General features: G+C 35.1%; 3 protein-coding genes across 4 annotated transcripts in view; 1 reads left to right on the top strand and 2 right to left on the bottom strand.

The window, feature by feature from the left end:
* Nucleotides 1-139: 139 nt before the first annotated feature.
* On the bottom strand, nucleotides 140-6,658 carry stx4 (syntaxin 4). The gene is made up of 11 exons (XM_082151071.1): nucleotides 6,342-6,658; nucleotides 4,912-5,019; nucleotides 4,531-4,630; nucleotides 4,193-4,267; nucleotides 4,027-4,097; nucleotides 3,811-3,919; nucleotides 3,455-3,528; nucleotides 1,600-1,737; nucleotides 1,320-1,430; nucleotides 1,147-1,225; nucleotides 140-1,027 (listed from the first exon to the last, which is right to left on the bottom strand). Exons 1-10 carry the CDS (start codon nucleotides 6,369-6,371, stop codon nucleotides 1,148-1,150), a joined length of 894 nt encoding a protein of 297 aa, XP_082007197.1. The 5' UTR covers nucleotides 6,372-6,658; the 3' UTR covers nucleotides 140-1,027; nucleotide 1,147.
* Nucleotides 6,659-7,887: 1,229 nt separating this feature from the next.
* LOC309484801 (protein king tubby) overlaps nucleotides 7,888-19,998 on the bottom strand; it is a 16,645-nt gene continuing 4,534 nt past the window's right edge. The window contains exons 2-14 of the mRNA XM_082151182.1: nucleotides 13,709-13,798; nucleotides 13,574-13,617; nucleotides 13,055-13,211; nucleotides 12,700-12,939; nucleotides 11,813-11,932; nucleotides 11,533-11,667; nucleotides 11,244-11,419; nucleotides 9,947-10,105; nucleotides 9,737-9,849; nucleotides 9,532-9,646; nucleotides 9,320-9,418; nucleotides 8,501-8,672; nucleotides 7,888-8,162 (exon numbers count right to left, since the gene is read on the bottom strand). Of these exons, the coding sequence (XP_082007308.1) occupies nucleotides 8,029-8,162; nucleotides 8,501-8,672; nucleotides 9,320-9,418; nucleotides 9,532-9,646; nucleotides 9,737-9,849; nucleotides 9,947-10,105; nucleotides 11,244-11,419; nucleotides 11,533-11,667; nucleotides 11,813-11,932; nucleotides 12,700-12,939; nucleotides 13,055-13,211; nucleotides 13,574-13,615 (1,662 nt within the window). The 5' untranslated portion in view covers nucleotides 13,616-13,617; nucleotides 13,709-13,798 and the 3' untranslated portion in view covers nucleotides 7,888-8,028. The remainder of the gene's footprint in view (nucleotides 8,163-8,500; nucleotides 8,673-9,319; nucleotides 9,419-9,531; nucleotides 9,647-9,736; nucleotides 9,850-9,946; nucleotides 10,106-11,243; nucleotides 11,420-11,532; nucleotides 11,668-11,812; nucleotides 11,933-12,699; nucleotides 12,940-13,054; nucleotides 13,212-13,573; nucleotides 13,618-13,708; nucleotides 13,799-19,998) is intronic.
* The window catches only part of snx11 (sorting nexin 11), a 7,378-nt gene continuing 3,143 nt past the window's right edge, over nucleotides 15,764-19,998 (top strand). The window contains exons 1-5 of one of the 2 annotated variants that reach the window (XM_082151181.1): nucleotides 15,764-16,025; nucleotides 16,561-16,615; nucleotides 16,841-16,927; nucleotides 18,593-18,693; nucleotides 19,826-19,921. In XM_082151181.1, coding sequence (XP_082007307.1) covers nucleotides 16,592-16,615; nucleotides 16,841-16,927; nucleotides 18,593-18,693; nucleotides 19,826-19,921 — 308 coding nt within the window. In that variant the 5' untranslated portion in view covers nucleotides 15,764-16,025; nucleotides 16,561-16,591. The other variant, XM_082151180.1, reaches the window with a different exon arrangement.

Genomic DNA, 19,998 nt, shown 5'->3' with positions numbered 1-19,998 from the left:
GTGACGAACCAACTGTGCCCCCCCCAAAAAAAGAAAGCCGACTAATGTCAATCAGTTGTACTCAAACAGTAAATAATGCGCTAAAATCTAACAATCATTTAAAAGACAAGGAAATAAGAAAAAACCCACGACAAAACAATAAAATATACATGTAGTTTATTTAAAAATTACAATTTTACACCGTAATGAATGAAATGTGTGGCAGTAAGTCCAGAGGCTGCACAGTGAAACCAGATAAGCACTCTTGGTGATCTTGACATTTACAGTGCCACACAGTGGGCACTCACCAAGTTAATGCTCAAGAAAAGGCACCAAGGTTGAGGCACTATACAAGTAACTGTACATATTAATTTCTGAGCGCAAATGTGTTAAAATATACACATGTATGCAACATGTCATTGTGAGAGCAAGAGAAGAAATATTTTGAAAGGTCGTTACTATGATGCAAAGTAGAGTATAAAATGAGTTACACATATTTATATACAGATGACCTCAAATACTATTTTCAGCAAATGTTAAGCTTGAAATAACAGAAGGATAAATCACAACAGATAATGCAAAAGAAATCTTATAAACATAGTAGGGCAAAGACAAATAGCCCATCACTCAGAGTTCTTGAGCTTGTCTCCAAATGGAAGTGTTATATATTAGGAATCTCATTAGCATTTTTTCTTAATCTACCTTATATGACCATGTTTAAGTGTTGGTTTCTGCAAATGAAGTCCACCATCTTGGAAATCCAGTCAATACAGTAATCAGTTAATTCAAACAGTTTTTACCATTTAACTTTTTATAACTAAGTGGTGCCACTGACACATTTTCAGGAGTCTGAAATCAAGTCCTTTGTAGGTCAAAGCAGCTAAAACAACAAATTAACTCTTTAAAATGTAAATACATGTAGCTAGAGTTGGGACACCAATAATGGTCATGTGTAAGCATGGCCATGTTTGCATTGGGGACTTCAGGAAGAAGTTTAGGAAGAAAAACCCAGTGCTTGGTGGGCGAAGAAGTCTAATAAAGGAAAACACTGTAAGAAAAAAAAAAAAAAGAAATGATTTAAATCAAATAAATATGAATAGTAAAAACAGAGGTTTAAGACATTTGGCTATAACAGACACCTTTCACCTGAATAAGGATGGGACTCACCTCAGCTGAACTGGACAGCCAGGATAATAACTATTATAATAACTAAAATAGCAACGCATACTGCAATCGCTATCTTTTTCTGTGAAGAAAAAAAAGCCAATATGATCACTTGCCAATGATTTAATTTTGTCATGCCAATAAATAAATAAATAAATCATAAATCATTGACTCACCTTTCGCACTTTTTTTGAAGTTTTTACAGCAGCGCCCGTCTCCGCAACGGCCTTTTCCACATAGTTATGGGAACTCTTAATGTTCTCCTCAATGCGGTCCACCATCTCACCCTGGGAAAAAACAAGTTCATTTCACTTAAAAAACAGATTTAAAGTAAAAATATGGGCAAAAACCAGGCATTTATTAAACATCACTGTTATTAAATTGATAGGACATGATATTTTTTATTTGCTAGACATCTATGGAATGTACTAAATATAACCAGTGTGTTGATCTCACCTGTGCTTCCACCTCCATTGCAAGGTACTGAAACATATCATGTAGTTCTTTGATGCTTCTCTCCAGTTTGATGATCTCATCATGCCTCGACTCAATCTCGTTCAGAGCCTGCCTGGTAGCTTTAGCATCGTTCAAAATCTGCCAGAAAGATTTGATTTTACACCAGGGTTAAAGGGATGGTTCGGGGTAAAATCCACCGAGGGTCCTTTGCACCATGACCTCGAGCCAAATGGGCTCGAGGTCATGGTGCAAAGGACCCTAGGTTGATTTTACTCCGAGCCATCCCTTTAAGAGCCCTTAACATGGCTTGTGTGGTAAAACAGGATTTTTCACATGATCACACATCATGTGGCCCTGTCCCAAATGGCACACTTCATATGCACTTTCAGTCTTGTGGACTCCATGAGACCGTAGGGTGTCCGATTTATCATTGTAGATGTCAGGAGGGTACTCGCGAGCGCCCCCTTTGCGGTCGATATGCACCCTCGATGCACACTTTTGGCATACGTCACGAAAGTGCTGACTCAGATGAAGACCGCGAGTGCTTAGGGTGCCATTTGGGACAGGGCCTCTAGTGCTACCTAATAAGCGGTTGCTACCTAATAAGTGGTTGCATGAGGCCCCCGTGGCCACCAGGGGGCCCCATGCCAGGGGTTCAGACAGTAATGCTTGGAAATAATAACTTTGATAAAGTTTGCTTGTGTCAGTCGCATGTGTTAATGTATCAAGTGTCTGTGCCAATGTAACAACAAGTCTCATCTATATTACAGTAATGAACATGTGCGGTATTGTTATCGTGGGCACTTCAAAAAACTTCTAGATACCTCATCCGAATTGTTTACATTTTTATAACGCACATTAGCTCCTTTCCATTGACCAGTTATATTTTTCAACATTGCGTATTTATAGTGTAAACATTCTGTCTTATTTTAGCATTGATCTAAAAAAAAAAAAAAAACACAGACAGGCTGAAATAAAACGCAAATTCACTCTTGGACAGTAGGTGGCGTTAATGCAACAGCAGAAATACAGCTGTTACCATGGTTCTCTCTGTACACAAAGTAACATTTTTTTTCTGACACCTGCGAGTAAGATCATTTGATAAAATTGTAGAAAAAGGTGTCAGTGTAGGATGTTTAAGTTAGGGGATGGGGGCCAGTTAGGTCAAAACATAGGTTGGGGGGCCCCTTTAAAAAAATCTGCTTAGGGCCCCCAAAATGCTAGGGCCGGCCCTGATCATGTGACATATAGGACAGAATAGTGAAATGTTTTGTGGTGTGATGATGCTTCAAAGGGGGAGGGAGGGTTCTAGAAAACTGAATATATAAGATGGAAGGCAAGAATTACTGTAATCAAAAGTCTAAAAGGGAAGTTGAATTCTAAATTTAAAAAAAAGCAGGTACTGAAAATGAGAGGCATTTACTTCTATGATGCTTTTAATGATGTTGACAACACAGATTTCCTTAATCTGGAATTTAAAAAAACAATAACATACCAAGATACTTTCAACTGAAATTTCCCTATTTATTATAAATGGTAATATCACTAAAGGTTACTCAACTTCATCAAAAACAAGAAATAACATCAAATTGAATTTCATAAGGAACGTTCCTAAAAGGATCTTACCCAAATTAAACATCCATTCCAAAGAAAGCAAAAGAGAAGACTTGAAATGTGGCATTAAGTAATAAGAAGACTGTAATAAATAATATCACTCTGCTGTGGACTGTTTTCTTCAGGTAATTGTAGAAAATTAAGCCATGAATGCAATGCAGTGCAATGAATAAGCAAAATGCAAGACTCACACATATCATTCACATCAATATGTGCACACTACACAAAACAACACACTCACATTTTGCGTGAAAACGTCTGTTTGTCCACTCTCAAGCATTGATTCCAGCTCCTCATCTGTGACATTGTTACCAGCTGTAAGGGAAACCACATTCACATTAGTTTTATTTATTTAGCAGGAATAATTCATATGAAAGCATCAGTAGCAAACAATTTTTTTGTTTTATGTTGCACTGATATGGCAGAAGTCTTGGTCTTATACTAACACAGAGCATTGTGGATTACACAAAAGAAAACTTTTAAATAAGGGGGGAAAAAAATTACTCAGTGCACATTTAAAATGACTATATTATGAGAGACCTGTGTGAGACCGCTAGTATTATCAATGGAATAAAACATGACAGAAAAGGCACACACTGATTTTGAGTTGTCTTTGTATCCTCTCCACATTTCGGTCTCTGTATTGGGATTGAATTGCATTACAGTGACCCATCAATTCCAGAAATTCACGGGACAGAACACCATGCTTTCAAAAGAAAAAAGGAGGAGCAGATTAATCTGTGCCGAAACAACAGTTTACATATAATAAATAAAATACATAGGCCTATGTAATATAGATTAAAAGTAACTTACCTGAGTTCGCCGCATTCTTACGTTTATTGGAATATATTTGTCATCACCTTCAGCTTTCTTAGGTTCGATGCCTGTGACGTAAATGTATTGTTTAATTTTTCACATCCACTAGGTCCGGCGGAAAAAAGTTCAATAACAACCACTTATGTTTATTTATAAGTCTCACTTTTTAACTTCCTTTGGATCTGGCTGGCCATGACTTTGATGTCTTCTCTGAGGGACTGAAGTTCCTTTTTCATACCTATGGTCGAGTAAAAATTAATTGTATAATTATTTATTCATAAACAAATAAAAAGGTTAAAAATCATAACGTCGTTAAAAAAAAAACAACAACAACAAATTGGTATTATTCCCTAAAAAATCTTTTTTAATTATTATTATTATTAGCCTGAACTTTGTGTTGTATGATGAAACTTAAACTGAAAAAACTCCATGGAGAACCATGATTTGTATTTCATTGAAATTCGTTGAAATATAAAAAATCCCCTAAGCTAAGCAACTCACTGTCCTCAGGAAGTGCAACTCCTAACACTGTTTTCTGTTTGTTCTCCAATTCCGACACCTTTTTCTTAATAGTTTCAAGCCCCTCTCGAATCTCCTGAACCTATACAGAGAAAAAAAAAAGATATTATTGTGACAATTATGTTTCGCTCAGGAAACTTTGTAAGCCCAAACCATACAGACTACAATTTAAAAAACAAAAATGTAATTTACGCTGAATAACTGACGTTACAAAGTCACAAGTATCGATTAACAGAGTTTGGAGGTAGACACAATAAGCTTCTTCTCTACAGTTCCCAAAAAGTTTATGTGCATATTACTATTGAAAGCTGGAGTGATGCTTCCAATTAGAGATAAAATGTGCTACAATGACCAAAAATGAACCTTTTTGAAGAAAGCCTCATTTTCTTTCTCTTCATTCGCTGAGCTCCCAGATCCAGGCTTTATCATAAGAGAGATTTCTTCATCTTCGTCCGAGGCATCACCAGCAGTCTAGTGAGATACATTAAAGATTGTTATTTGTATATGTGTGTGTGTGTGTGTGTGTGTATATATATATATATGTATGTATATGTATGTGTGTGTGTATATCAGACACATTTAAGAGCACATAGTTCAGTGTTATGATAAGAAACAGGGTTCTAACTAACGGATGTGATATTAAACTTTTCTTCCCGAGGGTGTACACCGACAAATCCATCGGTGAACAGTCAAGTCAAGTCAAGTTTATTTGTATAGCGCTTTTCACAATACAGATTGTTTCAAAGCAGCTTCACAGTATTAAATTAAAATAATATAACAAAATTTGTTTCAAGAGGAATTTATTGATTGATAAAATTAAATTAAATATCCCCAAAATATCCCCAACTGAGCAAGCCAAAGGCAACAGTGGCAAGGAACCGAAAAACTCCATCAAGTGACCTAATGGTGTCCTAAAACTCCATCAGGTGACCTAATGGAGAAAAAAAACCTTGGGAGAACCCAGGCTCAGTCGGGGGCCAGTTCTCCTCTGGCATTTATGAGCTAGAGGCCGGATTGTAGTTTGAACTGTAGGATTATATGAATGCCTGGCTGAAGAGATGCGACTTTAATCTAGTTTTAAACTGGGAGAGCGAGTCTGAGCAACGAACAGCATCAGAAAGACTATTCCAGAGTTTTGGAGCCAAATGTGAAAATGCTCTCCCTCCTTTAGTGGTTCTGGATATCCTAGGTATGACCAAAAGCCTTGAATTTAGTGATCTTAAAGAGCGCGATGGATTATAGGGCGATAGAAGATCCGTTAAATAGACTGGAGCTAAGCCGTTTAGGGCTTGGCTTTATAAGTCAGTAGCAATATCTTATAATTAATACGGAGCTTTATAGGTAACCAATGTAGTGATGATAAAATCGGTGATATATGATCATATTTTCTTGTGTTAAATAGTGTTGCATAATAACAGTGTTAAATAATAATTGAGAATGGGTGCCATCTTGAATTTGCTGGGGTGGGGGGGAAATAACTTAATCAACTGCAAACATTCATCGCAGCTAGTGTGTATGTAGGCTAAATAAAGTCACACTCCACCTAAAACATTGCAAGACTAGAGCGCAGTGCAGGAGGAGGTTGTTAGCTTCCAGTTTGTGAAATTTGACTTATATTTTCAACGCTCTGCATAAAGACACATTAAAAGTCAGTCACATAGCAGCAGGCTGCCACCCGTGAGAATGTGTGAGTGGTTAATAAATCGCAGTTGTGGCAGAGGTTACACCATCTGCGGGTTAGCACGTTAGCTCGTTAGCCGGTTTCCTGAGTGCACTGCCCTTTTTTTACTCACATTGCCCAGTTCTTTGGTCCGGTCACGCATTCTCGATGTATCTTAAATCCAACTCTGATGAAAAGTTCTTGTCTTAATAGGCGTCGCTCATCTGTCTGTAAAATCGCAAAGCGTGGAAAAACTCAAATCCAAAAAGAGGGAGTTTCCATTCAAAGTCACGTTTCATGCCAGAGCCAACTTCCACAAATAACTTTCAGTCAGAGAGGATTGTTGATGGGCGCTGGTGTGAGGTGCCCGAATGATAATATTCAAATTACATGGATAAACTTCAGTTATGCTTAGAGTTCAACATTGGCCGATGCAGTTGTATACGAATTTGTCCCTTTCTTCTTCTATTTTAGTTTGCAGACGTATGAAAAAACAATCACGGCTTTTACTGCCCCCTACAGGGGAGGAAATCCACTACCATGTTTAAAATACACTGTAAAAAGTGATCAATTGACTTAATTTTTCAAATGTGAGGAAACCCGTTGTCTTAAAATGATTAAGTAAATAAACTTCATGCGTAATTGCAAAAATTATATTATGTGGAATTGTCAAGTTTACATACCTCATTTAATTTTTTTTTCAGTTACGCATGAAGTTTATGTAGGCCTCCTTCATTTTAAGGCAACGGGTTTCCTCACATTTTTAAAGTCAACTGATCCCTTTTTACAGTGTACGCTACGGTTATCATATCAAATATCTCAAAAAGAAAGTAAAACAATAATGTAGGCCTGTAAGATGCAAAAGAAGTTGATGTAACCTTATAAAGAGTAACTGCATAATATTATTAATCCAGACTTTATTTACCAAGGAATGCCAAGCTTTCTTTTTCATGTAAACAAAGAAACAAACAAAAAGGAAAAACAATAAAGGAAGGAAATAAAAAGAAAATATCAAATAAAATGATTTGCTTGAACAGTCTTGGAAAACAGACTATTAAATTTAGCATTTAAAGACAGAACAAATACGAACAAACTGCATACCTTTCAAGTTATTAAATATAGATTCATGAATAATTAGTTAAACAGATACATTTTCTACTGTACATCTTAATTTGCAGATAATAGAAAATATCTAGTTCTTTCATTTCTGACTGCAAAGACATTTAATATCCTAAAGTACTGCAAAGCTTCCCTTTTTAAAAGAACAGAAAATACGGTACTATACGGTTATCGGGACCACACGATGGCCTACCCCTAACCCCGCCCCTAACCCTACCTGTCACTGGGGTTAAGACCAATCATACGATGGCCTACCCCTAACCCCGCCCCTAACCCTACCTGTCACTGGGGTTAAGACCAATCATACGATGGCCTACCCCTAACCCCGCCCCTAAATCTACCCATCACTGGGGTTAAGACCAATCATACGATGGCCTACCCCTAACCCCGCCCCTAACCCTACCTGTCACTGGGGTTAAGACCAATCATACGATGGCCTACCCCTAATCCCGCCCCTAACCCTACCTGTCACTGGGGTTAAGACCAATCATACGATGGCCTACCCCTAACCCCGCCCCTAACCCTACCTGTCACTGGGGTTAAGACCAATCATACGATGGCCTACCCCTAACCCCGCCCCTAAACCTACCCGTCACTGGGGTTAAGACCAATCAGGAATGACTATACAGACTATACGGGCCTAAAAGACACATGTGTGGTCCGGATAACCGTATAGTTCCGAAAATACAGATGAATGAAGCTCATTCACAGGCCAGTTTGCCATCAAAGGAGGACAGAGTGATGGCAAATGCCTGTAGAGCACACATGGGGAAGCTGTAGTCCATGGAAAACACATCTTCTGCGACCCGGCCAAACTGCATCACGATGTAGTCCTCTGGAGAGAGATATTCATTGACAAGGATTAATATTGAGAATTGTAATATCGTCATATATTATTTGATACAGTCTTAAAAATAAAGGTTCCAAAAGTGTTTTTTCAAAGCAATGTCATAGAGGAACCATTTTTGGATCCCCAAAGAACATTTAAGTGAACAGTTCTTAAAAGAACCCTTTTAATGACCTGAAGAACCTTTTCCCACTATAAATAACCTTATGGAAAGATTCCATGGATGTTAGAAGTTCCTCATGGAACCACTGATGTCGATAAAGAACCTTTATTTTTTTTAAGATTCAAAATGAGAAAAAGAAGGATAACCTCTCAGTCTCACTCACCATTATCTGGATGGACAATCTGAAAGTTTTTCACAGATGCCTGTGTAACTCGGCCATGGAAATTGAGCACATACGACTGAGTTTGCTCATTCCAGCTGGGTGATTTATTTACAAGGGTGACAAGATTCTCTTTGTTACCATTCTCGTATCGGGTGAGCAGAGACTCCAGCTCCTGGGACACACAAAAGAGATTCATGTGTTCAGAATTCCTTATTAATATACACATGATTGACAGTTGTTTTAATCAGTAAATCAAACACCTAATGTATTTAATATTCTTTATCTGAGTGAAGTGTAAGAAACACATAAATCTCCAAGACTACCATTATAAGACTACCTATTATACACTACCATTTAATAGTTTGGAGTCAGTACGATTTAAAATAAAAAATAAAAAACTTTATTCAGTAAGGATGCGTTAAAGTGATCAAAAGACATTTATAATGTTATAAACAATTTCAATTTCAAATAAATGCTGTTTTTTTTAACATTCTATTCATCAAAGGATCCTGATTTTTTTTTATCATGGTTTAAAATATTTAAAATAGAAAATTGTTGTTTTAAATTGCAATAAAATTTCACAAAATTACTATTTTTACAGTATTTTTGATCAAATAAATACAGTCTTGGTGAGCACAGTCTATTTGTATAAATTATATAATTATATAAATTCAGTCTATTTTTGAGTCTTCTTTCAAAAATATAAAAAATCTTACCGTCCCCAAACTTTTGAATGGTGGTGTATTTCCAAAAGAAATATAATATTGCTACAAATGATCAACAAAAAATGTAAACTAGAATCCTCAATAAAATACTCACATTTTTGGGTCGAATAACAACTCTTTCATCATTCTCATGCATACCAGGAATGATTACTGTCATTTTCCTGGGACCTTTGAAACCCAGAACATTTTTCTCCTGTGTGATGGCAAAGATAAAGCTTTTTTTGCAATCACAATAAAGAAAATACATATTTCTTTAAAGTTACTGTAGACATCTAATGGGGAATTAGCACACAATTAGCATCTTACATAATATATTGCTGCTAGCTCTTGTCGCAGTGTATCCGTTTCTTTGATGAATTGTTTCCTTTCTGGATTCTCGCCATTATCGTACACGGTGAATTTAGTCCCCAGGACATTTGACCTGAGGAGACAAATCATATATCTTTGCATAGGCAGAATAACAAACAATAAAAGTATTTGCGATAACTTAACACACTGTAATGGCACTCACCTTAGTTTGCCTATGTAACTGTCAGTATCTCTAGATAAATCTGTAGGATCGATTGATATCAAATAATTTGAAGTTGTACACATTTTTCTTTTCCTGCCAGCCATCAGAAATACCTGCCCATCCAAAGGACAAGAGAATAACGATGTGTTAAGAGATGAAAAAATATAATTTTTACAAATTTTCTTTATTCACAATCACACTCCTGTTTACCCTTTTCCCATCCTCCTTTTCCATGTGGAGGAAATAGGTGGGATAGATCCCTTTTTCCACTCCCCTCCTGTCTCTGGTGATCCTGCACTGAATAGTCACATCTCTTGGAGCAGGATGCATGGAAAACTGTTCCAGATCCTCCAAAGACATAGGAGAGGACTGGATAAGAAAGGAAAAACAAGGATATATAATACACTGCCCGGCCAAAAAAAAGGTCGCTGTTTGGATTTACATGCTTAAAAATCTATGACTGGATCATTATTGCAGTGATTATGTTTCTAGCATGTTAAATGTTTGGCAACAGTTCTTCTAAACCTAACTGATGGAGTGTGTAGCTTTTCTTTTCTTAAACAACCATGTAGGAAGACAGATCATGGCCATATTCCAGGATGACAATGTCAAGATTCATCAGGCTCAAATTGTGAAAGAATAGTTGGGAGAGAGCATGAAGAAAAACTATTTATTTTCTTCTGTGTGGGCCTCTGATGTGATTTCACAAGAGCGCCACGACGCATGCGCGAGAACTGAGAAGATGAGGCAGATGGGTCTCAATGTAGTGTTTAAAATGGTAAAATGCGCACAAAAAGTATTCTCGTCACTTGATAAACTTAAGGTTGAGCGACTGTAGTCACTAGGACTATTTTAACGATGTCTTTACAAATTTTTCTGGGCTGGCAGATGCAATTACCTTGCAGCCTATGAGGGAGTGAGCCAGCTCTCAGATTTCATCAAAAATATCTTCATTTGTGTTCCGAAGATGAACGAAAGTCTTACGGGGTTGGAACAACATGAGGGTGAGAAATTACTGACAGAATTTTCATTTTTGGGTGAACTAACCCTTTTCATTCATTGAAAATCTTTAGGATGTGCTGGATGAGACTTTACAGAGTGCTTGACTCTTGCATTGTCAATAAAAGATCTTGACCAAAAATGTATGCATCTCTTGATGGAAAGAACATCACAACATTTATTTCCATCAAGAGGTGCATACATAAGAAATGAAAAGCTACACACTCTCTCTCTCTCTCTCTCTCTCTCTCTCTCTCTCTCTATATATATATATATATATGTATATGAAGAGTTATTATGCATATTACCTATTAATTGTCATTTGAGTGAAATTACTGAACTTAAATATACAAGCTTGATAAAAATGATAATTCTAGAAGAAAATTCCAGATGGCACTTAGAGGCTTTTGCATCTGAACTCTTCATATATATATGTGTGTGTGTGTGTGTGTGTGTGTGTGTGTGTGTGTGTATATATATAAATGAATGAATTTCAACGAAATCTTACCTTTCCCATGTCCAGCGAGTCACTGTCAGAGGTGGGCTCCTTATAGTTGGAGTTTAACGAAGCAATATTTTTTGCTCCTTTTTTAGACTTTTTCGATGTTTTTTTAGCTTCACTCTTCTTGTCCTCCTCTTCTTTGTCCTGTTTTTCTTCCTCACTATCACTGAGATGACATCTCACTACAATGACAGAAAACTAATGTCATCAAACAGGCCTAATCAAAGGGAAACCATCTCTAACCAAAAAGGTTAATATGACAAGACAAATATAATTTTTTTAAGCTTTTTTTTACTTGGCTTCAGCTGTTGTTTCTTTGGTGTGGGAGGGACGGGGCTCTTTGTCCAATCTTTTCTTTCATCCTCACTCTCTGATTCAGGTTTTTCCTCTTCATTGATGTTGAATTCCACCACTGAATCAGTCTGAATTGCTGAAAAATACCACAAGTTAGAATGTTATCAAAAACAATGTCAGGTTATTTCCTATTTATGGATGAGGCACTGGCCTGTGCTACAGGAAATGGCCTTTAACTTGTGTCATGCTAAACAATGGAGACACATCTCCGGTACACTTACAAGACTGTTCCCCCGTCTGCACTTTCTCCTTAAATTCGTTTGTCTTATCCTTCTTCTTCACTGTTTTTTTCTCTTTCCCTTCATTTTCCTTGGATTCTAAAGCTGATTTTGGTTCAAGTACTAGAATGTGCAATTAGACAAAATGTAAAGACACATCTATGGAAGCTTGTTTTCACCACGGAATATAAAAATGACAAAAGGTTTTACGACTTTTTATCTCACAATTGACTTTTTTCTCAGAATTGTGAGATATAAACTCAGAATAGTCGATTAGTTGACTTTAATGCTCTGCCATAACACTTTAAGCTTGACGTCGACAAGTCGCTGGTTATGGCCTATAGAGGGCGCAACAGAATAAAAAAATCTTGGTAGTCAAACAGTTAAAATGACAAATAAATGCACTCCGAAAGCGCTCCACAAGATATGTTTGATAATAATAACATCTGGATGCTCAAAAATGATCGGGAGAATGTAATGTAAAAACATGCGTTTTCTGTTAAGCTGCTTTGAAACAATATGTATTGTGAAAAGATCTACAAATAAATGTGAATTGATTTGAATATAAAGTCGGAATTACAATAAATGTTACCTCACAATTCTGACTTAACTTTATATCTTGCAAGTCAGAATTGCGAGATATAAACTTACAATTGTGAGAGAAAAAAAGTCAGAATTCCAAGTTTATATCTCGCAATTCAGACTTTTTTAAACTCACAATTGCAAGTTTATATCTCATAATTGTGAGGGGGAAAAAATCTAAATTGCAATAAATATAAAAAGTCTCAATTACCTTTTTTATGTGTTATTCAGTGGTGGAAACAAGCTTCCATACACATCACAATGAGGCAGATGTAAAAAGGATCATTGAAAAAAGTGAAAACACTTACATTTTGTTTGTCCCTTTTTCACAGCCTTCTTCTTAGTTTTCTTTCCATCTGCTTGGCCCTCTGTGTCTAAAGTGCATTTAGGGCTGTGCTGCGGGCTGATCTCTAGATCAATTTTCTTAGTGACAACCTGAAGAGAATGAGCTGCCTCTTCCGATGCCTCTTCTGTCCTGGATGAAATGTCCAGTTCTCCTAAACAAATTTCTTCCACTGTGTTTTCATAAATCTGCACAGGTTGTGTGTCTGATAAGAAAAAAGCAGGGTATTATTTTTTATAAAGCTCTACAAAATGAAAATCATTACTAATAAACAATTATATGTTAACAACAATATAGGCCTAGTGTAAGTGTGTACGAACCATTGAGGGAAGTGTTGCTCTGAGACTGGCTTATCAATAAAGCTTTATCATCAGCCTCAGCTTTCTGTTTACGTGTCTTGGGACGGATGTCATGATTCGCTGTGACCATACGGGTATCTGCCCTTCTTCTTTGTTGTTTCTTTATCAAAAGTGAACGCTATGAGAGTTGACATGATTAAAACTGCTGTTAAACATCCAGTTATTTATCATAGACCATATTCCCAGCAATGCCATTAGTATAGATACATATCCTCAAAACACAATGAAGTAGAAAAAATGTCATAATATATTGTGTCGTTCAGTGTATGAACTCATATGTGGTTCAACGTAATTTTTTTTAAATTTGTATTCGTTTCAATTATTTAACTTTAAATTAAAAACTTTTAAGTAAGAACTAATTCAAGCGTGACATTAAGCATGACAATAATATCAAAGGTAAAATAATACTGGAAAAATAAATGTTATTGATAAAATACAAGTAAATGTCTAATCAAAAGAAGAAAAAAGAAAGACACTCACCTGATTGTCCAGCTTCTGCTGTCGGACCTCTGCGTCCTCCATTTCTTTTGTAGAAAAAGAACAAATATCAACATTTTAGCAGTACTAAATCATTTATACAAATGATCCACTATGTTGTTATTGTCAGAAACTCACCAGCCAGAATACACGCTCAAAGCAGCTATCAAATGAAATAAATGTCTCATTGTCCCTGTCCGTCTCAGCAGCTCCATATGACATCCCCACCTGCTTGCAACAGAAGCTAAAGAAGATTACAGCGGATAAAGTTCTTATGCTCAACGCACCACAGAGACGTCATGTAGAATGGATCTTTCTTCATCACTGACATCAGAGACTGTTTTATGACTCTGAAGTGCTGAAAACACCATTAATATCATATTATTACAAGATATTGGTTGTATAATACTATATCTATTATACATTTCTGCACCCTTGAGTCAAAATAAGTATTTTGTGCTAGACTAAGTGTTTTCTTTTTATGCATGTTTATCCCACAGTACAATTGCAAAATATAGTTCTAATGATATGAGGATTTAAAAAAGCACAATATTGCATGAAATTAGGCCTTTTCCTTCATATACAGTAAGCTTCTTGTAGCTAAGCAAGACACTACAGGGAAAACTGATTTTCAGGAAATAAAATAAAAATGTTAATCAAGATTATTTTTTGCCTAGCATTCATTGTATTGTAGATACAACTATTTGACTCACATAATCTAAAATAGCCCTTTCTCTTGTTCAATTTGATGTTTTGCATTCATGCTAACTTAACACCCACATGCTAAAACAGTTAGCTATGCTATGGCTGCTTGGAGTGGGGATAGTTGTAAAAGTTTATTAAAAATGATGTTACCAATGAGTCCAGTTATCAGTCATATCCTCTGTTAAGGTAAAGTCACATGAGTTTTTTGTTGTGCATCGAAGGATTTAGGTGGTAAACGTGTTTCCATTGCAGTCTATGCGCATGTCTTCTTATCGGAAAAAAAGGTTTCTGGCTAAATTAATCACATATGTTTTTTTGTGCACATTTTTAGAATTTATGCACATCTTTATGTTTCCATCCAGCGTATTTTTTTTGTTGGTTTTTTTGCTATCCCAAAAGTCACATAAAAATAGGTGGATGGCAACACACTTTAGCTATAGTGACTGAACACTTATGTGACAGGATTATAGTACACACACTGCAGTTGTTTTTGTGCTCAATTTTAAAGTCCTAAAAGAAAAACAATATAATGTTTGTTGTCACTTTAAATCGTTCACTTTAAAATCTGATTATTCTGTTCTTTGATAAAGTTCTTGCATAAATTAGATAGTGTTGATCTTAATTCAGCAAATTATCTCTCATTGTTACATCAGCTAGTGTTAGTGATACCCCAATAGTGGGGTAGGTTGTAACAACGAAACTCTTTATATTTGACATTAACTCACATTATCTGTGATTTTGTAGTACACATCGGTCCAAGTGAGTTTTTGTTGTAGTAGACAAATGTAGCTATAGCCTACATTGTATCAAAGTCTGAGAGATCTATAGCACAAACAACCACTGTTTACTGATGCTCAAACAAAAAGTGTTACTTCCATCCCCGGTCTCCCCTATATCGAAATGACATGACACAAATCTCCACTTGAGTAGCATGTACACATTTAAGTTTTATTTTTATCTTATTCTGAAGGGTTTTACTCTGTTACAATATCATTAGCCTGATTTATATATAATTTTATTCCCTATAACATTTTATTCCCAAAAACATAGTGAAAATGTAATTTCTTTATATATATATATATCTGTTGACAGTAGCCTAGCCTTTTTTCTGATTTATTTAGTGATAAAAAAAAGTTATCCAAAATACCATATAAAAAAACTGCCATTCTAATATGGTAACAAAATGAAACGTGTATTTTGAACCTCGCTTTATGTTCAGATGTCAGGAAATAGATGTAAATAGTATGGTGATATGATCTATTGGTGAAAATACATGTACAAAAAAATGCATTCCATTTATCCATCCATTCTCCAAATCGCTTTATCCTCTACGAAGCCGCTAACGAATACATTTTCTTTAAAGGGAAAAGATAAGCAGTATATAGTGCCTGTGTCTCAAACTTAGTGAGCCTACTATTTAAAAAAAAAAAAATTCATAAACAGACTAATAATAAGCAGACTAACGGCACCCGAACACAAGATGGCAGTATCTCACCTCAGCTTGTTTATTTCACAGCTGAAGAAAAAGGAAGCTGATGATCACGTTACTCGCTGAATGTTTTGGACGTGTTTTTAATATCTCGTATCTGTTTTATCTGTGTATGCAATCTAACGTTAAGTGAAATACCATAAAACATTTATCGATCGGGAGGGATGAAGGTAGTGATTTTACTTTATTTGTTGACGTTCGTATCTTAGCTAATTAACTTGCGCTAGCTGTACTACAACCTGGAAATCAACCCCCACTGCAGTAAGTATCACACTTAACAATATAAATATAAAGCTAAAACGTCTCTTCTAACTATTCTCCAGTGTAAGAAGTGTTGTGACAGGTAAGTTAACAGACAAAAAGTTATCGAGTTAAAATCCAATACATTAATAACAGGACTGCTAACGCATTTAACTTGCACTTTAATCACGGGTTAAATCACATTATTGACCACAAAGCTGACGAATAGTCATGATTAATGGGTTTTTAGAGGAAGAGGAGGGGCAGATGATTCATCGCAAGGGTTAAAAGAGCGAGTCAGGACATGTTTGTCCCCTAGATACTCAAAAACAACAATTTATGATGTTTTGGAGAGTAGACAGTAACGTTCCCAGGTCTGAGGAATCTGTTGATTTCTCCCTTTATGGATTTGTGAAGATATTTGCTCTCCTCAAATTATGGAAAACCAAAGACAAAATAATGTTAGTTCATAGACTTTGTAAAACATTCATGATAAGGGATGTTGTTTGTTGTTGTTGTTGTTGATGATGTTGATGACTCAACTGTTTTTCCACAGATGTCAATGGTGCCATGTTACCTCTGGTAGGATGATCAAAAATCAAGAGCAAGATGTAAGATCTCTTTCTTATTCTTTCCAGTTTGGCTGTGTAATGTGCAATGACAGATCTGAATACTGTACTAAAACAAACCCCTAAGCAATAAGATCTTATGAGTCTAAGATATTGAGGCTTAGAAGATGGGCTGCAGGATTCTCTTTTTAAAGGTTTAAAATGTCATACATGTTTGATAATTGTACGTCTTGATCTTTAAAAAATGTTCCTTTATTTTTTCTTTAGGAATTCATTGCAGTGAGAGTTCAGGATCCTCGTGTTCAGAATGAAGGGTCGTGGAACTCATTTGTGGACTTCAAAATTTTCCTTCATGTGAGTATTTCTGCCTCAAGGATTTCTGATAATATCCTCATGGGACCCAGGAATAGACTTTTGTCCACTGTAGTGGACATTATATTTTAGTGAATTTCTCTGACACCATACATGTCACAACCTGGGTGTCCTGTAAAGAGCACATTCAGGACTTTTCAGAGATACCAAATGTTTGGAGGTTTCACCATGAAAACAACTTATCCTTGGTCTTTAAAAATGTCTGTGATCAAATGTAGCACTCTTATGGAAATATGATAATATATTGTAATTATAATTTAAATCGGACTACTTTTCAAATTGTATTTCATAAACCAACATCTCAGGAAAACGTTTTATGGGGTTTCAAATCAAAAAATGACTTTCTGTTACAGGACAGGACGTTGATTTCATACATGTCCACTGTAGAGCAAACCAGGACTTAAATCATGTTTATCAGGCATTTTGGGAGACACAACAAGTGAATATGGAAATAAGTTATACATCAATATTCCTATGAAATATTAGATATTATTATTAAAATGTTGCTAATTATTACTCCAATTATTACACTTCTTTTTTCATTAAATGTTGCATTAATGTGCAAATTAGATACATTGCATTAAATGGGAATATTAATTTATGGCCACTTTACCCACATATTGCATAAAGTAAAATGGTGGATCAATTCATTCCGTTATATCTTTCATAACATAGTTGAGAATCATCTTTATACAAATTTTTTGTTAAAATAAATCCTGAAACCCCAACATTTATTGGTGATTAAACAAATTAAACAATCCCATTGTTTTTGCCTATACATATAATTTCATGTCATTTTATTTTTTTAAACAACTGAGTCCTGGTGTCCACTACAGAGGATATAACATTACATATGAATAACATATAATTTTCAAAAATGTTTTTTTTTTTTATCATTTGTTTTTTATGCTCTAAACAATGTGATGACATGAAAAAAAAATATATATATATATATATGGGTCTCAGGAGGATATTACAAGATTACAATATAATAATGTGACTCTTTCCAAGTTACAAAGTACTTCATTGATCAGTTCTACTTGAAATCAGGGCCAGTTGCATAAACTGCTTAGACTAGTCTTAAAAGTAAGTCATTTATTTAATTTTTTCTTCTGAATTTTTTAAAGTCTTTACATATAGGTAGCTCAGTCAGTCTAATTTGAATTTCCCTTGGTTAACTGCTAGTTGGTCAAACTAGTTCTTAAGACTCAAGTTTATGCAAATGGCCCCAGATTTAGATGTCAAGATGACATTGTTATTGGTAGTTCTGTATTGTTTACAGTTGTGGTGTTGATTGAATCATAGCAGTGTCCTCATTTTATTATTTCTGTCTTGTCTGTGGAGTTGATAGGAGTTTCCATGCCTCTATTGTTTTTTATCTTTACATAATATGTGTATATCAGTATGTAGAGTGCAAGGTGGGCTATGGCTGAAATTCTGTACAAAATGCAATTTAACACACAGCAAAAAAGATGCACACTGCTTAAGTGAAAGGTTTTGTATTTTGAAGATGTGCAACACTTCTGTTAATTATAAGATTATTACAAATAATAATCACTAGTATACATGTTCTTATTCTTGTTTTTGTCATGCCTCATGTTAACTGTACCAGTGATCTGAATTTGGTTACTTGGTTTCATTTACCAGACAAACAGTAAAGCATTCACTGCCAAAACATCCTGTGTGAGGCGGCGATACAGCGAGTTTGTGTGGTTGAAGAGAAAGCTGCAAAAGAACGCTGGTCTGGTGTAAGTTCCTTTGCACAAACACTTCCAAGTGGCAGTATGGCTGAATTTTTTTTTAAAGAAGTCTCTTATGCTCATCAAGCCTGCATTTATTTGATCGAAAATACAGGGGGAAAAAACAGTAACATATTTGAATATACTTTAAAATATAATTTATTTCTGTGATGCAAAGCTGAATTTTCATCAGCCATTACTCGTTTCTTCAGTGTCACATGATCCTTCCCGAAATCATTATAATATGCTGATTTGATACTCGGTTATTATCAATGTTGGAAACAGTTGCGCTGCTTAATGTTTTTTGGAACCTGTGATACTTTTTTCAGGATTCATTGATAAATTAAAAGTTAAATAGAACAGCATTTATTCATAAATATAATTATTTTCTAACAATATAAATATTTACTATCACTTTTTATCAATTTACCACATCCTTGATGAATAAATTCATTTTCAAATTCAAATTCATTTATTCATTTCTTTCAAAAAAAAAAAGACCTAAAAAAAAATAAGTTTTCTATTTTAAATAAATGCTGTTCTTTTTTTTACTTTTATTCATCAAAGAAAAAAGTATCACAGTTTATATAAAAAAATTACGCAGCAACATTGATAATAAATCAGCATATTAGAACGATTTCTGAAGGATTGTGTGACACTGAAGACTGAAGTAATGATGCTGAAAATTCAGCTTTTCATCACATAAATGAATTATATTTTAAAGTATATTCAAATAGAAAAGCCTTATTTTAAATTGTAATAATATTTCACAATATTACAGTTTTTTTCTGTATTATTGAATAAATAAATGCAGGCTTAATGAGCATAAGAGACTTCTTTCAAAAACATTAATAATAGTAATGTTTCCAAACATTTGACCGGACACTGTACGTCTCAGCCAAAATGCTTCATTACATTTTTTTTTTAAATATATACTTATAGGAAATCAGTTGTTTAGATATGCCAATTCAATTTTTTTATAATTTAGTTTAAATGTACTGTGTAAGCAATGTTATACTGCCATGTATTAGGGACTTTTATTCCATCAAAAAACATTTTTATAAAATAAAAAAATCAAGCAGTGCCTTTTAATTTTTACATTTGTCCAGTTACCCATAATGCATTGCTTTATTTTCCACAGGCCTGTTCCTGATCTGCCCAAAAAGTCTTTCTTCTCGTTTATTACCGATGACTTCATTGAAAGAAGGAGAAAGGGTCTTCAGAGCTTCTTGGATAGGTCAGTCTAACTGTCAGCCTATTTTAATGATCTAAGCCCATGTCCGAATCCACTTTGGCTAGTTTAATGATGGGAAA

Source organism: Leuciscus leuciscus (assembly GCF_965113295.1).
Source record: "Leuciscus leuciscus genome assembly, chromosome: 21".
NCBI classification, from domain to species: Eukaryota; Metazoa; Chordata; class Actinopteri; order Cypriniformes; family Leuciscidae; genus Leuciscus; species Leuciscus leuciscus.
The sequence above is the reverse complement of the archived record's forward strand: the minus strand, read 5'-3'. Positions and strand labels throughout refer to the sequence as shown.